General features: G+C 36.6%; 2 protein-coding genes across 2 annotated transcripts; one reads left to right on the forward strand and one right to left on the reverse strand.

The window, feature by feature from the left end:
• Positions 1 to 1,459: 1,459 nt before the first annotated feature.
• LOC131956996 (uncharacterized) lies at positions 1,460 to 6,519 on the forward strand (the record flags this gene model as incomplete). Its single annotated transcript, XM_059321689.1, is given in 6 exon segments — positions 1,460 to 1,555; positions 1,782 to 1,967; positions 2,790 to 2,892; positions 3,536 to 3,750; positions 5,872 to 6,010; positions 6,215 to 6,519. Coding segments are annotated over 5 exon segments (864 nt in total). The 3' UTR covers positions 6,437 to 6,519.
• A 937-nt stretch (positions 6,520 to 7,456) lies between these two features.
• On the reverse strand, positions 7,457 to 11,936 carry LOC131956995 (threonylcarbamoyl-AMP synthase). Its single transcript, XM_059321688.1, has 5 exons — positions 11,143 to 11,936; positions 10,450 to 10,645; positions 10,071 to 10,305; positions 9,680 to 9,816; positions 7,457 to 7,853 (listed from the first exon to the last, which is right to left on the reverse strand). Exons 1-5 carry the CDS (start codon positions 11,582 to 11,584, stop codon positions 7,775 to 7,777), a joined length of 1,089 nt encoding a protein of 362 aa, XP_059177671.1. The 5' UTR covers positions 11,585 to 11,936; the 3' UTR covers positions 7,457 to 7,774.
• Between the last annotated feature and the right edge of the window lie 4,451 nt (positions 11,937 to 16,387).

Raw genomic sequence — 16,387 nt, forward strand, 5'->3', positions numbered from 1 at the left:
CAGTCTAAGCCTTCTCCGTAACAGTGCATACACGTCGTGTTGTCGAGTCTCTAAAAGACTGTAACTTAGTGTAACCCAACATTGATGTTATACTATAATCGAGCAGGATATTTCCTTGTCGACCCCACGCCATGTCCATCAGTGTTTATCGAAAGCAATAGGTGATGAACAAGCCGGCCTGACTTCACTACTTAGCTGACTGTTGTCATCCGGTGTCCGCATCATCTCTTTCCCTATCGCTCGGCCATTGAGTTGTATGACACGAGCCGACCCGCGGCTTATCATACGCCACTATTTAGTTGTTTTATATTCTACTTTTCAGTAATTCATAATTTGTGAATTCGACAGTACCACTGCTGTCACTGAAAATATTTGCTTTAAAACACTATCAGTAGCTCGTTAAGGACGATACCCCCCCCCTCCTTTCCCCCAACCCCTACCCACCACCCCCACCCCCCGTGAAAGCAGCCTCCTCTTAGTTACTTCTCCTAAGTTTAAAATAGTTTCAAACTAACTTATCTGCCCCTAATAGCTGTCACTAAACCCGGCTTTACGATTGTAAATATTTAGCGTGAACCTCAGCTCACCAGACCATGTGGGGGTGGGGGTGGTAGGGATATGCCTAGAGAGGAAGAGAGGGGACTGCAAGGCGCGCTTACAGCTTGGTGTTTTCTAGGGTATCCAAGAAGAGAATTATATATATATAGATGATTGCGCACATATCATATATAATATATCCAGATAGTACAGCTCACAGACCGGCGCGATTTCTAGCGCTGGCATGTCAAACATGAGCTCTCCTTATATTGTAAAGCTAGAGGCTATTCCATTTGCAATTGTGCAATTTGTATAGCCTACTTTCTAAATAAGTAGGGCCTAAAAGGGGCAAATTATAGGACAATATCATATGGTGTACCTTTTTGAGTCTACTACTAGCAATAACTAATGCTTTTAGAAATGTTGGTAATCATGCATTTCAAAATAGAAAAAAATGACCGGCATATAGGAACATTTACAAAGTCAGCTGGAACAACATATTTTAATTTTAAATATGGTATTACTCCAGGTGTTATAATCAGGGCCGGCGCTACCTATAAGGCAAACTAGGCGGTCGCCTAGGGCGCTGTCCGTAGGGGGGCGCCAAAATGGGTTGGAAAAACAAATTGAAAGTATGAGGGGGGGGGGTGCAAATCGAAAGTTTGAGGGGGGGGGGGGGAAATCGAAAGTGTGTCCCCGGGAAGGGTCGCTACTCCTCTGATAATGCGGGGGGGGGGGGGCACGAAAACAATTGCGGGGGGCGCTTTTAATAAGTTTTGCCTAGGGCGCTAAATAACCTGGCACCGGCACTGGTTATAATCAATGGATTATCCCCCCTCCCCCTCCTTCATATGCAAAATGATAGATTCGGCGTGAAATTTTTAGTTAAAATTTAAAATGATTTCCATCTATTCTGTGATAGCAAAAATTGGAATTAGCCGGATCAAGCGAGTGTCCTAATTATAAATATTGTATTTGAGTCCTATCGAACACCTGAGTTACGAGAGAGAAAAATCAGGTACGAAAATTGAACGTTATTCTGTTTTATGCATTCAGCTTTGGCTTCTAATTTATTGTTTATAGCTATACATTTCAAACAATTCATCAAAGTTGGGATTTTTAACTCTTCATTTAGCCTGTATAAGTAATGTATGGACCACTTGTGTTTAAATACTGATACAATGAGGAGAGACAACTAAGTAACATAACTGAGTTTTGAATCCAATGATTTCTCCCAATTGCAGAATGTATCCCCCTAAATGCCAGCCAGTGAACGATGGTCAAGCTCCAACAGACAACAGCCAGCTACTAAATTGTAGGCCTACCGCCTCCCGTGACGTGAACAACAATCGTGACATGGAAGATGATGGCTCCTATTACCCCGATGATTTTACTCAAGTACTAGACGATGAAGGTCTTCTTAAATACAGGTAGGTTATATTAATCAAGGGCCAATGCGTCTAAGGAATGAGGGGGGGGGGGGGTTCGAGGGGTCCAGATTTAGATTTGACGTGTCTCCAGAAGAACAGTGTTCTATAACAAACCACTACTTCGCCTTTTTCGTGATGTGCATGATGCCTAAGCCGTCCTAAGCTACCTTATAAGGGGGGGAGGGGAGTAATAATTCAATGACATCAACATTCAGGGTAATGGTCCGAAAGAAATGAATTTTATGGATGAGTGGGTTGAGTGTGGACTAAGTGGGGCTCCATGTGAACGATCACATATTAAAAATTAACATAAAATTACGATACAAAAACACAAAACATTTAACTTTAACCTTGAGTGCCGGTGTTTTGGAAAATAAAAATTATTTTATATATATATATATATATATATATATATATATATATATATATATATATATATATATATATATATATATAATAGGCTTTATCCTATACACAAACAATTTAGATCTTACTCCTATACCTTTAATACATACTTTTCATATTCAACACTTATAAACATGGGGGTAGATCCATATAACACCAATTGTAAATGAAGTTGATTACATAAATGGATACCTTAGACCTTATATTAAAGCATTCAGTCTATATCCAGAAGTCAGGATTGTTGTTTTTTATGTTTCATAAGCTGTAGGATCTACCAGAAACTGAAATCAACGTATGTCGTCTGAAAACCGTTGCAGGAGGCCTATGATTTTACTGTCTTTCCTATTTTTTAAAAACTGTGATTTTCAACTACTTATCAAACCACAAAATAAATAATTTTTCTAATCTAATCAACAGCAACCCTATCTCAAAGACACCCGTTCTAACTGTATGTTACGGTTTTTTAAACTCAGAACTTTTAGCACTGCGAATGTCCTACCGAGAAGAAAAAAAGTACTGGGTGAGGAGTAGCTTACATTTAATTATTTTTTTTACAACTAATTACGTTTGGAAGCTTTTTTTCACACTTTGTGTAAGTGTAATGGTATCTTGTTCATCTGGTTACTAAACTACTATGGGATATCGTGCTTTCATCTTAATTGCTTAAAGTATATATTTTCAATTTAAATTTAAGACTTTTTTCTTTTTATATCAAATTTCGCGAGGGGAGTGGGAAGGTAGACGTTTTCACGATAAAAGAAAGAAACACTGCAGATAGCAACTGCACTACATCGACTCATGACGTCAAGCTTATCTGATGATTATTACCCCTCCCCATCGTCACTAAGAGCCAAACAAGACGTCCCACCTTAGCCTACACCCCCCTCCCCCCTTCAAAATTGCATCGTTTTAAAAACACAAAATTCTGTTTTAAAATATTTTCTAATTTCTAACAATCTTTTAAAAACGACTAATATTCTAACATTTTTTGAAAAGGCAAACTTGTGTCGTTACTTATCGTCACATAATTCCGAATTCCCACCCTTTTTGTTTCGTTTGTACTCCTAGACTTGATTTAAGGGAGTTTAGGGGTAAAATCTCGATGTCATTTATGGACCTTTACATTACAACGTATAACACTAAAACTAAAACATTTATTTTAGGAAAGCTTTCAGGACTGGGACGATGATAAGAAAGAGAACTACGTCGGCTTGTTTACGGGCAAGTATCTGATGCAGCCCTTGATTGATGGACTACCTGAGTCGGTATGGCTGGAGTGTGTCGAGCCAACGCTGTCTATCCTCAAAGCACTCAATTCACTCAAGCGACGCAAGTCTAACCTCAGCATGAGAAAATCATCCATGTCGACAGTCGACAGGTATGAATATGATATCTCATATCTGACGGTGTATCGGTGCAAAACATCTCGTTTTTATTTGATCCGGAGTCAGTTTAAATTCGGTGCATGCATTTAAGAGACGTCGTGGCCTAGAGGTAGAGCGCTAGACTGCTAACCCGAATATCTGGAATTAGAATCAGAGTTCGAGTCAGTAAAACTTGCCTGAGTCTACCCAGCTCTGAAGGGTACTTAACTCAAATTATGGAAAATAAAGGGCCGTCAGGTTCGAATGGGGAAGTTTATGCACATGTTTATGTATCACACTCGCACAACAGAAAACGACAATCGTAATAAATTAGGAATTATAAAACGTCGCACCGTATAGGTTCATGTAATTAAAATTTAGCTCGACAAATACTTTTTAATGATCATCAACGTCTTTTCATTACACATAGGGCAGATGAAGTAGAGTTAATCTTTTCAGCTATCTCGGCATACGGGGGGGGGGGGGGGGCAGTGTTTCTTCTAGACTTTTTTCTCCGGGGGGGGGGGGGGGGGGAATTTAAATTTTCGGGGAACGGATTAAAATTTCCGGGGAGAGGGGGTGGACACTGTTAACGTATATATGTTCTATATAATTCCATTTCGTTGGAGGGGGGGGGGGAGCAGAGGCGTAGCGAGAGGGGGGGGGGGCGGGGGGAGGGACAAACGTCCCCGGGCGCCGACCTTAGGGGGGGCGCCAAATTGAAAGTTTGAGGGGGGGTGCAAATGAAAAGTTCGAGGGGGGGGTGCAAATCGAAAGTTTGTCCCCGGGCGCCGGCAAGGGTCGCTACGCCTCTGGGGGGGGGGGGGGGGGGGGGAGGCGGAAGTTTTTCTTCGGAGAGATGCCTAGAAGGGGGGGGGGGGGATAGTGTGGTTAGCACTTTGGTCCCCTAACGTGAGACAGGTACCCATCAGAGCTAGGTGGACTCTGTGACGTAATCTCGTTCGTCGGACTATTGTTGCAGGCCTGGTTAATGTGGGCTGGTGGTGTTTAAAAGTTCCCTTGTTAAAATTCGTCTGGTTGTATCCAGTACGCTGTGTCCCAAAAATAGATCTACCCTTGTAGGGTAGTAAATAATGTAGCGCATGACCTTGTGGTGCGGTAATGATTCACAAACGTCATCACCACGTGACTTAACTGACGAATGGCTGAGTTTACATGTAGACATTGCAGAGCGCCGAGATATTCTCGCGTGTCAGAGAATTTTTAAAAGTTGAATATTTATCGGGGGCGAACATTGCCATTTAAGCGGAAACTCAGCAAAGCGTGACGGAAAGGAAATAGAGGTTTGAATGTGCACGGGCACTTTTAGGAATTTTCCAGGGATGGTGTGGGTGGGTGAAATAACCATTCAGATAAAGGACAATATAGATCTATATTTCTTTTTATAACAACATGCGTGCTTAAGACGAGTGGGGCTAATGAAGCAGAGTTCATGTTTCAATGACCTCGCCATATGAGGGATAGTGTGGTCAGCACTATGCCTATGTTTCCCTAACGTGAGTTGGGTGGACTCAAGGACGTCCTACGGGGATCCGAACTGGAGGTTTTCTGGTTAGTAGCTGTAAGCTCTACCACCGACCAGAATTACAATTTGTAAGATGTGATAAAAAGCGGAACAAAACATTATGGACTTATGGAACTTCCTCATAAAGCTATAGAATCGTGCACATATTTTATTGCACGCGCGCTAGCGGTGTTATAGTTGAGCCGGCATTCTGTGCTCACACATAAGGCTTTGGTCTGAGAGGTTTGACGACTAATGACGACAGTAGCGTCACTAGGTCGGGTCTCACCCGGTGCTGCTGCTGTGAGTGTCGCCCCCACCATTCCGTATTTTTTGTATTGGTGCTACCCCTCTCCATGAACCTCTTTGGGGGAGCTCCGAATGAAATAGAATTCAAGTGCCCCCCACCCCGGAGTAATAGTCTGAAAGAAACACTGACTGCACCCCTTGCTTGAGGGTCTACCTGCCAAGTGCAATGATCCCACTAGAAACATGAACATTTGTTTCTTAAAGCTATTCTGTTTGAACATGCGTATAAACTTAGAAGATGTAGTTCATTAAGCAATTGTGTTAAATTCAGGCCCTGATTTTTGTGTGTGATAACTTTCAGTAATGCATCATGCCATGGTGATTATGAGACTGCTCCTCTTTTGTTTAATCCATTCATACATGGACACCAGATGAGACTGATGAGGGTGCAATTTTTGGCATTGGAAGGTGTGTTCAATGCTCAGTATGGGAATAATCAGGTATTTTAGATTCCTCCCAGAAGATTATAAGAAATGGACAAGCATAATAAAGGGAGTTTTTATTTAGTTTATTAGGGGACTTTAAATTTGATCCTTAACTAATAACACGGGTGTATGCAAGTTAGTAAATTTGATAAAACAAGGAGTAGATCCTGTCTACTATTGTAATGATCCAGATCCAAGGTTACACATTTGTTTTTTTAGGATAATTTTTATGAACTCCCCACTGGAGGTTACCAAAATCCACCTGTGCTTCGAAACAATATAGTCCAGAGAAGGAGAGGTTTTAGACGATTTAATCCCTATGATAGAGCAATGCAATACCAAGACATGCATCACACTAGAAACAACTTGGATAACAACCTAACAGGGAGGTCTAGGACTCGCAATTTAAGAAGTCACATGGCTGAATTTAGAGGAATATAAAGAAGTCTGAAGGGTAAATATTCACTTTTCTTTAAAAAGGCAAACTAAAGAAATATTGAAAAATAAAATTTTTAATCAAATTGTATACATTGAGTCAATTTATTGTTCAGTTAATAATTGATAACTAATGCAGTTGACCCACTTAAAAATTAAAAAAAAAAAATGTAATATAATTAAAGTCAGAACAGTATATATTTAATTTTAAAACTTGTCAAGTATAAGCCTATATACACAGTAACAAAAATGTTACTTGTATATATGATTAGGTTTTATAAAATTTCAATCAAATAATATAAAAATCATATTTTTCAGTCATAATTTACAATTTTTACTTTCTCGTATATACGAAGTATAGAGAAAGTCTTGTAATCGTGCAAAAAAAAAAAATCGAGATTTTTGCAAATCTCGACGTTTTGCATCTCACTGATACGGAAAAACATAATTTTGCAATCTTGTCTGTATGTCTGTGTGTCTGTGTGTCTGTGTGTGTGTGTGTCCGTGTGTAAACACGATAACTTGAGTACCGTTACAGCTAGGTTGATGAAATTTCATATATAAGTATTTAATCAAAATCGTAGATCCGTATCAACTTTTGAGCGATTTCCGATAACCGGAAGTGGTACTTTTTCTACTTTGAATTTTTCAAAAGCCTATAACTTGAGTACTATTTCAGATAGATACATGAAATTTCATACGTAAGTAAAAGATCTAATTCTCTACCTTCTATTAAATTTTGAGTCATTTCCGTTGACTGGAAGTAGTACTTTACGCTACTTCCGATTTCTCAAAAAACTAATGTAAATTTTAAAAGTAATAATAATATTGCGCACTATTATGCGCTTTTTTATTTCGCGTTCACTTGGTGTGCAATTAATTTGTCTACGAGATTTTATTCTATTTTTAAAACTTTAAGTATTTAAAATGGATTAAAAATCATGTCTATAGCCCGAGTTCCCATCCCCTGTTATTTTATATAAGAATATTCGAGAAAGTTTAGGGGAGATCACTCCCGGTTTATTATATCAAGTGAACAATGGGATCCACCATTTAACAAATTTAAATCAATTAATGAGACTTGTATAATGTTGAATATTCTCAGAAACAAATTATGTAGGCCTTAACAAAAAAGAAAGGTGAAAATATATTTTGGAGACTGTTAGTGTTAGTAGGTTTTGAAAACAACATAGAAAACAAAATATTAAAGGTATTTAACAACAACACTTAATAACATATTTTTACATCAGAAATCTTTAAACAAGGAACTATTTATTTGTACAGTAAAACATTTGTAACAGTAGCATTTTCTCAAATAAAAAGTACCTAGAAGTTATGCTTATGCTATCTCTCTGATACTGTAACATCCTTGACTTCCTGCAGGCCAAATCTTCTCAAACAAGAGCTAGTGGCTTGGTATGCACTGAAATATTTAAAATTTAATTAAATGAAATGTAATTTATGGTTTCCAAAATTTATGTGTAAAAATTTCAATAGCATTAGTAGTGAAAAAAAATACTGAACTGTACCATTAAAAATTAAGTACAATAAACTATCATTATCATAAGAGATAATGATAAATTCTAAAAATAAAGTTAAAAGGATAATGAATAAGAGGGGCAAAATAGACTTAAAAAATTCAAGTTGTGGCTCAGGGGACACTTGAACTACTAAACTAACTCAGATTAAATGGTGATTTCAATTTTATAAATATTTTATATTTACAAGGTCATTTATGCTAGTAGATTAAGTATGTACAACAATAAATTAATGATAATCAACATACATGCCATTGAGGGTAATGGCACGCAAGACAATGGTGATATGTTCTAAATATTTTAGGCAGCTCTAATAGGAGGCTCTAATAGGATAGAGTGTTCCAATAGGTACCCAAGACAGATCTGGGAAGAGGCAATGAGAAAGAAGATGCATGTGGCAAAATCTGGCCTAATCCAGTTATGTTCAGAGATTGAAAAGAAAAGACTGTAGAGACAAGGTTGGGCATAGTGGTTCAAGGGTGGTCAAAAATACCTCACCAAAAAGCATTTTGTGGTTAAAGTTGCAGAGATGCTATTACTCATAAAGCACTATCAAACTATGTCTTAATTGTAAGCCTAAAATAGTCTCAAATAATTAATGTCAACCTTATCAGAATGCAAGCAAACAAAGAATCACTATCAATGCTACAGTGTCACACAATGGCCCGCCCCATCACCTAATGATGTTCACAACCATAAAACCAATACTGAGACCAACACTCACAGGTCAAACCACTGCAGGTGGCCCAATGTGCTAGATATGCAGACTAAACAAGTCTATGCCTGAGTCAAGGGGTTTAACTCAATGATAGAAGAGTCCCCTCAGTCGAGCCAGGAACTAACCAATGGCACAAAGGGTTGCTGTAGTAAGGTGGGATGGAAGAAAAGCTGTGTGAGACTTAAAGTGGTTGAGACTTAAAGTGGTTGATATCAGTAATAGAAGGATCATTTTAAGCCAGTTATCGGCTAGCCTATGTGTGACCCCATGCCTTTAGTTAGTTTAAGAATTTAAGCCTAAGACAAAAAATTGAACTAAATAAAGCAGGAGTGATCTACCATTAACCCATAATAGCCAGAGAAATCACCAGGTCATTGTAAATCATTCAAAATTTGACAGAAACCAGTCAGAAACCAGAAAACTACAAATTTGATATGATACTTATATATGAAATTTTGTCAACTTAGCTGAAACAGTACTCAAGGTCCTTAAGATTTGTGAATAAAAGTCATGCTTTTGATTTTTTGAACAATTACAATACTTCCTCTATACACCGTATTATTAGAAAGTAAAAATTGTGTAGCTGTAAACCAGATGGTGTGGAGACAAAAAGTACTTAAAAACTTAGGTTAGGTAAGTGTATATTATTTGCATACCAAACTCAAACCATTTTTAAGATTTTTTATTTCTAGTTATAAAAGTTCAGTCTATTTTCTTAACCATGGTAAAACATGAAATTTCAAATTATTTTTTGTTTCTACACATGCCAGTGGTGATTTTGAGCTTTAATTTTCTTTGATACTACTTGTGAGTTGTTTATTTCTATAAAGGGAGATAAACTACTTATTGATCAAACATTTTGTAAATAAAATAAAGTATACAATCTAAAATTAATTATTAAATAATGAAGTAAAAAAATGTACTGAAATATGTTTGAAATTCACTTTACTTAACTCTGAAAAAAAAATTCTATGAGAAACTAATTTAACTAACCTCCCTGGTCTGATAATACGGAATTTTCCAGATACTGACAAGTCAACAACAGTAGAACCCAGACGAGACTCTTCTGTATCATTGATCTTTCCTCCATCCACAATAAGGTCAAGGCTGTTCCATAAGTTTTTAAACTCCTATTTCAACAGAATCAATTTTGTTTAATGAATTATACTTTCATAGAATATGTATTAAAATTACTATCAGGTCTGCAAAACCTCAATTTGTTCATTTGATCAGCATATCCACAGTAAGTGTGGCATTTCAATATTTTCTGCATTCAGACAGTCTTCATTGATTTTTTTTTTTTTTTTTTGTGACTTCTACAGTTCACATAATAATTTGATTAAAAATACTTTACTTTTCACCAAAGAGAATGAAAATCACAAACCTCAATTTCTAGACAACTTTTTGCTCCGCTGATATTAGCACTGGTCAGGGCAATAGGACCATTGCATTGTTTAACTAATTCCTGCATAAAGTCATTTTTTGGTATACGAATACCAACCAAATTTGTGTTGGGATTGAGAAGAGGATTTAAATCAGGACTTCTTTCAAAAACAACAGTTACTGGACCTGGCAAGAGTTCTGTTAAAATCTGTTTAGGAATATTTACTTTTCCCCATCTGCAAAATTGTAACATACCAGCATGTATTTAAATTAATAAACTGAGGAGACATACTGATAGCAGTAGATTTTATTTTTTTATGCTGCAAAGATATTATCAACAAATTAACAAAGCACATAGAATAGAAACTATTTAACCAAACCTATAAATATCATCAATAGTTGCAACACTGATAGCAACAGGATTCTGAAAGTTTCTTTTTTTAATTTCATAAATTCTGTTGACAGCATCAACATTTTGAGCTAGACCAGCTATACCATAAATTGTATCTGTTGGAACAGCAACAACTCCACCACTTAAAAGACAGGCAGTGCTCCTTTGTATAACATCTTTGAAATCTATATTTAGAAAAACAAATATGAATACTGGTATGAAAAAAAGAAACTAATGCTCTTTACAATTTAAGATTAATACCTACATAACACTGGCAGAAATACCAGCAATATAATAACTTTAAAAAGGCCACATTCTTTTGCAATTTAAAAAATAATATTTGAAGCTAAATTTTTAGCAGTTATTTTGATTTTTATTAATTTTAAAATGACATTTTGTGTAAATTTAGGCCTAATAAATATTCATCAATACACTCAATGTTGACTAGTTGTTTTTTTTTAAAGTATGGATGACCACTTAGCTATTATTTATAATACCTAGTTAAGTAAAGAAACAAAATATATTAGCCAAATAATTTTCTTAGAAGCACAAAGCAGAAAAAAAAAAGGCTAAAAATGACACTATCAGTACCATCAATACTACCTAAATCAAATATAAACATGATTGGAAAGAAATCATGTCATTGCCTAGAGCTTAACAGTAAGTACCAAAAAATATTTACCAGGTTTAGTGTAATGACTTTCATTTTCTGTGTGTCTTGTACAAACAGCTGGATTAAGTACACCATCAGAATTGTTATATACATAGCAAAACAAGGTATGAGGCTTCCCAGTTTTTAAATCAGCTTGATTTTCAACTATAGGTGTCATGCTTGTATTAGCAGAAAACTGCAAACTGTTATTGTTGAATAAAGCAGCTGGGTTTTTCAGTGAGTAGTGTTGTAGAAAGCTATTCCTGCAACTGTTATGATGAGGCTTAAGATTAAGTGAAGAGCATTTTAAAAATTTCCTCCTATGTCGGTACTGTACACAGGCATAATCAATGCTATATGGGCACTGATAACTTTTTAGCAATTTCAAAGCTGCAGTAGTCAAAAATGGCAGTTTAGAATTACTGTTCAAAAACTTGTTAAGTGCAAAGATAAATATGTGTAGCTTTTCCATTGATCATTATTAGATAAGGCTATCACTGTAATTTGCATAAGTCATTTAACTTTAGTAGTCACTGTTCAACACAGATATATTTTAATATAAATAACTTTTAGGCCTAATCTTAATTATTATTTAGATCTAGTAATCTATTCTAGGTACTAAGTAAGAAGGCCTAGTCTAAGTAAGCAGCATGACTAAACTCATTAATAAATCAAGAGGGTCTAGAATTAATTTTAAAAAATTCAGCTAGATCTAGATTATTATTAGCTAAGCTAGCCAGTCAACTGCCACAATCAAAACCAGACCAAAGTCTGATAACTGATAGGATACTGATACTCAGGTCAACATGAAAATAATAAAATTATCTATATATATATATATAATTCTCTTCTTGGAGACGATAGAAAACACCAAGCCCACCCCTAAATGGCCTGGTGAGCTTTGGTTCACGCTAAATGTTTACAATCGTAGAGCCGGGTTTAGTGACAGCTATTAGGGGCAGATAATTTAGTTTGAACGATTTTAAACTTAGGGGAGGTAACTAAGAGGAGTTTACTTTCACAGGGGGGGGGGGGTAGGGGAAAGGAGGGGGGTTATCGTCCTTACCGAACTACTGAGTGTTTTAAAGCTAATATTTTCAGTGGCAGCGTTGGTACTGTCGAATTCACAAATTATGAATTACTGAAAAGTAGAAAATAAAACAACTAAATAGCGGCGTATGATATGCCGCGGGTCTGCTCGTAACAAATAGGCTTGAATTGCAAAGAATATGTAGTATGTAGCAGCACTGAACACTAGATTCCTCTAACTCTATTAATTAGTATTAGATCTAGATCTCTATCATACTATTAGTCTATTAGTAGTAGTATTAGTACTATTAGTTCTAGAATCTAGATTCTAGTATTAGTATATTTAAGTATATTAAATATTATTTAGTATTTACTATTTACACTTTACAGTGAAGTGAATAAAGTTACTTGAAGTGTAAAAAAAAGTGAGTTAAGTTAAAGTAAAAAAAAAATGCTTTAAAAACTTAAAAACTAATAAAAAGCTAAGCCAATGCGGCAATGCTGCTAAGTGCTGCTACTAGATCTAGATCTAGATCTAGATCTAGCAGTGCAGTGCTAGGCTTTTACTTTTAACTTTTAGACTCGTCTACTTCTGCTAGGGCTAGGGCGTTATTAATATAGGACCAGGATCTTCTATCTAGTCTAGTAAAATCTAGATCTAGTTAATTAAAAAAAAGTCTAGAATCTAATAATTAATATAAAAAGTAATAGACTACAGCCGACACAAGAATTGCATCATGAATGACTACCAGCATGAACTTATGAATATGATTTGTTTCGTTTCATCTAATAAGGAAGATTGAGTAGTCGTTCCTGTATCGGTGAACATATAAAAAAAAAATTCATAAAAAACGTTTTAATAACAAGCTTTTATGTAATGATGCACTAAAAAGTAGAAAATAAATTATAGACTACTATTTAAATAACTATAAAGAAAAGCGTGGGTCACTTTAGTATCTATTGGATACCTTTACTAATGTTAAGGAAGACACCCACGCTTTTCTTTATAGTTATTTAAATAGTAGTCTATAATTTATTTTCTACTTTTTAGTGCATCATTACATAAAAGCTTGTTATTAAAACGTTTTTTATGAATTTTTTTTTCAGTACTTTACATGTTTTATCTACAATAGAGTTACATGACTAAAAACCATTGCGCGCCTACTGAATATCACGTTCAGTAGGCGCGCAATGGTTTTTGAACGCAGCCATTACGTGGTCGTGATGGCGCAGCTATTGATGACGCGTGTGGTGTGGTTGGCTAGACATGCCTACTAATTCGGTCCAAATTTTAATTAATTCATAAAAAATCAATTAGGCATCCAATTAAGTCAAATTTAGTTTCAGATTGCATTGTCTTCATGTCTTGACCCACGTGCCAACTGTGAATCGTGTCGGTCAAGTAGAACTGTCCGAATTTTCACTCCTGCGTTTCCGTCTAGACAGACAGACTGTCGACTGTCGACTGACGAGGAAGTGAGTTAAATAAAAGCTTGTAAAAAAGGATTGTAGGAAAAAAAGTCACAGGAAAAAAAAAACACGAAAAAAAAAAACATCAGAAAAATAGTCACAGGAAAAAAGTCACAGTTATAAATTTGCATGGAATTCGTTAATACTTGTAGATCTATGTGTTAAATAATGATTCATCGAGTGCAAATAAACTTAGATTAATTAACTGTAATGCAGTGTGCGTAGGTTGTATATATATATATATATATATATATATATATATATATATATATATATATATATATATATATATATATATATATATATATATATATAGTAACATTTATAACACACGTAAAAATATTTAGTATGATGAAGTGTGTATGTTGGTTTTAATTCCGCTATACATATAATCCTGTATTTTAATTAGCGTGAAATGGCATAAAGACGTTGCTAATCAAACTTGCTGCCATCAACCTACCGCAACGATAGTTCAACCACATTTTCTGACCACATTCATCACGCTCATTACGTAACAAAGCATAGGATCAAAACAGAAAGCCGACACAGTACAAAGGCTGGCTTTCACGCATAACGTCAGCAACACACAATATGGACGGACAAGGCCGACTGAGGAAAAGCCGACCAAAGAATGGCCAACAGGCACTAACAAATATGCAAAGCACAATGATGTACCAAAATTTCTTGTGTAATTAATTTTTCTACCGCGTATTTAACTAAATACGTAACAAAAGGTGAGGTTGCAGTGTACATTACGTAATTTTATTTTTACGTATTATTGTTATAAACCGTATTGCTTTCATTTTATAAATATGCTACTAAAACAAAAGCAATCCACACTAATAAACACCCACAATTTTTCAATTCTTAACAATTAAATCAAAATATTTTAAAAAGATGTTTGTGACTTTTCTTCTGTGACTTTTTGTCCGATAAAATTTCTCCTTTGTGACTTTTTTTACCTCGCAAAAACTTTTTTCCCGTTCACCATAAAAAAGACACCGAAAAAAATCACTGAATGGGTTAAATTATATTTAATTATTTATTTCGCTAAACGGGACGGAACCGAAAATTTAAATTTAAAAAAGAAGTGATGGAAGTAGCATAATTTACTAGATCTAGATTTAGAAAAAAAAATCACTTGACCCCATTGGCCTAGCAGGGATTATGTTACGCGGGATAAGGGTTAATTTTGTTTCAATTCCTAGATATAATAAGTAATACAGTTATTCGGCCAAAGCTGGAACTGACCAGTGAAATCCTAATCTATATAATCTATCTAAACATTTAATTCTCTTCTTGGATACCCTAGAAAACACCAGGCTGTAAGCGCGCCTAGCAGCCTCCTCTCTTCATCTCTAGGCATATCCCTACCACCCCCCACATGGTCTGGTGAGCTGTGGTTCACGCTAAATGTTTACAATCGTAGAGCCGGGTTTAGTGACGGCGATTAGGGGCAGATAATTTAGTTTGAAAGATTTAAACTTATGGGAGCTAACTAAGAGGAGGCTGCTTTCACGGGGGAGGGGGGGGGGGGGTGGAGGGGTTGGGGGAAAGTAGGGTGGGGGGGGGGGTATCTGATAGTGTTTTAAAGCAAATATTGTGAGTGGCAGCACTGGTACTGTCGAATTCACAAAGTATGAATTACTGAAAAATAGATAATAAAACAACTAAATAGCGGCGTATGATACGCCGCGGGTCGGCTCGTAATATTATAATTCTCTTCGTGGAGGGACCATGCGGGACAAGACGTATACGCACGCCGAGCCTCCCCCTCCCTCGCTCTCCAGGCATGCTCAACAGACCATATTGCTTCCACCCCCACCAGTCTGGTGAGCCATGGTTCACGATAAATGTTTACAATCGTAGAGCCGGGTCAGTGAATGATATCCATAAATGGCGTCACGCTTTGTTGACGATTTTACCCCCCCCCCTCCCCTCCGTCACAAATAGCCAGACACCCCCCCCCCCTAAAATGACGCCACACCTCAGCTTACAACCCCCCTCAAAATTGCAGTTGAATTTTTCTTAAAACTCCGAAATTTTTCCAAAATCTTGTCTGAACTTTGTCGAAATAGAGAATTTTAATCAATTCCTATTGCTATTTATTAAAACAGTTTTCTAAAACGCGAAATAACGTCTAACTAACATTCCGTCTTCTAACATTGCTTTTTTATAATGCAAATGTGTGACCCCCCCCCCCCCCCCCCCACAAAATTACGGACCCCTCTCCTCCTACGAGTGTGACGTCATTTATGGACGACCTTTTAGGGGTAGATAATTCAGTTTTTAAACCGATTTGAAACTAAGGGAGGTATTAACAAGTTCTGCTTGATCTTTTCATTGTCGTCTCACTCATCACTCGGGGGAGGGGGGGGGGGAGGAAAAAAAACAACTAAATAGCTGCGTATGCTTACGGCGCGGGTCAGCTAGTGGATAATATTTCCTCACTAGACCAGCTAACACCCGATCTTTTCTTGATTTGGATCTAGAGACTAATCAGCCCGCGAAATGGATTGGGGCGGAATAAGGTCACAAGCTACAACGTGGGTGGCCAATAGCGCCCAGCTGAGCACTACAGCGTCTATATGGTTTTAATGAGCACCTTACTATAGGGACATGGTGAGCTACTACATTTTATAACTAAACCGAAACATGAGTCACATCCTGCGGTAGTGTAATCGGTGGCTACCGAGAGCATCCCTCTTACAGAGAGTGATTAACGTACACTAAATGCTTTCAGAAAGCAGGCCCTATATTTGGCCTGGCTTGAATA

The sequence above is a fragment of the Physella acuta genome, unplaced genomic scaffold, assembly GCF_028476545.2.
Source record: "Physella acuta isolate Inbredline_101_S28 unplaced genomic scaffold, ASM2847654v3 ptg001193l, whole genome shotgun sequence".
Classification (NCBI taxonomy): domain Eukaryota; kingdom Metazoa; phylum Mollusca; class Gastropoda; family Physidae; genus Physella; species Physella acuta.

Excerpts from the sequence above, each read along its gene's own strand:
- LOC131956995 (XM_059321688.1), bottom strand. The coding sequence starts at position 11,584 with ATGGAAAAGCTACACATATTTATCTTTGCACTTAACAAGTTTTTGAAC. Across the intron at positions 10,646-11,142 it reads AAGTCATTACACTAAACCTG|ATTTCAAAGATGTTATACAA; the intron begins GTAAATATTTTT and ends TTCTAAATATAG. Across the intron at positions 9,817-10,070 it reads AAAGTTGTCTAGAAATTGAG|GAGTTTAAAAACTTATGGAA; the intron begins GTTTGTGATTTT and ends CTGTTGAAATAG.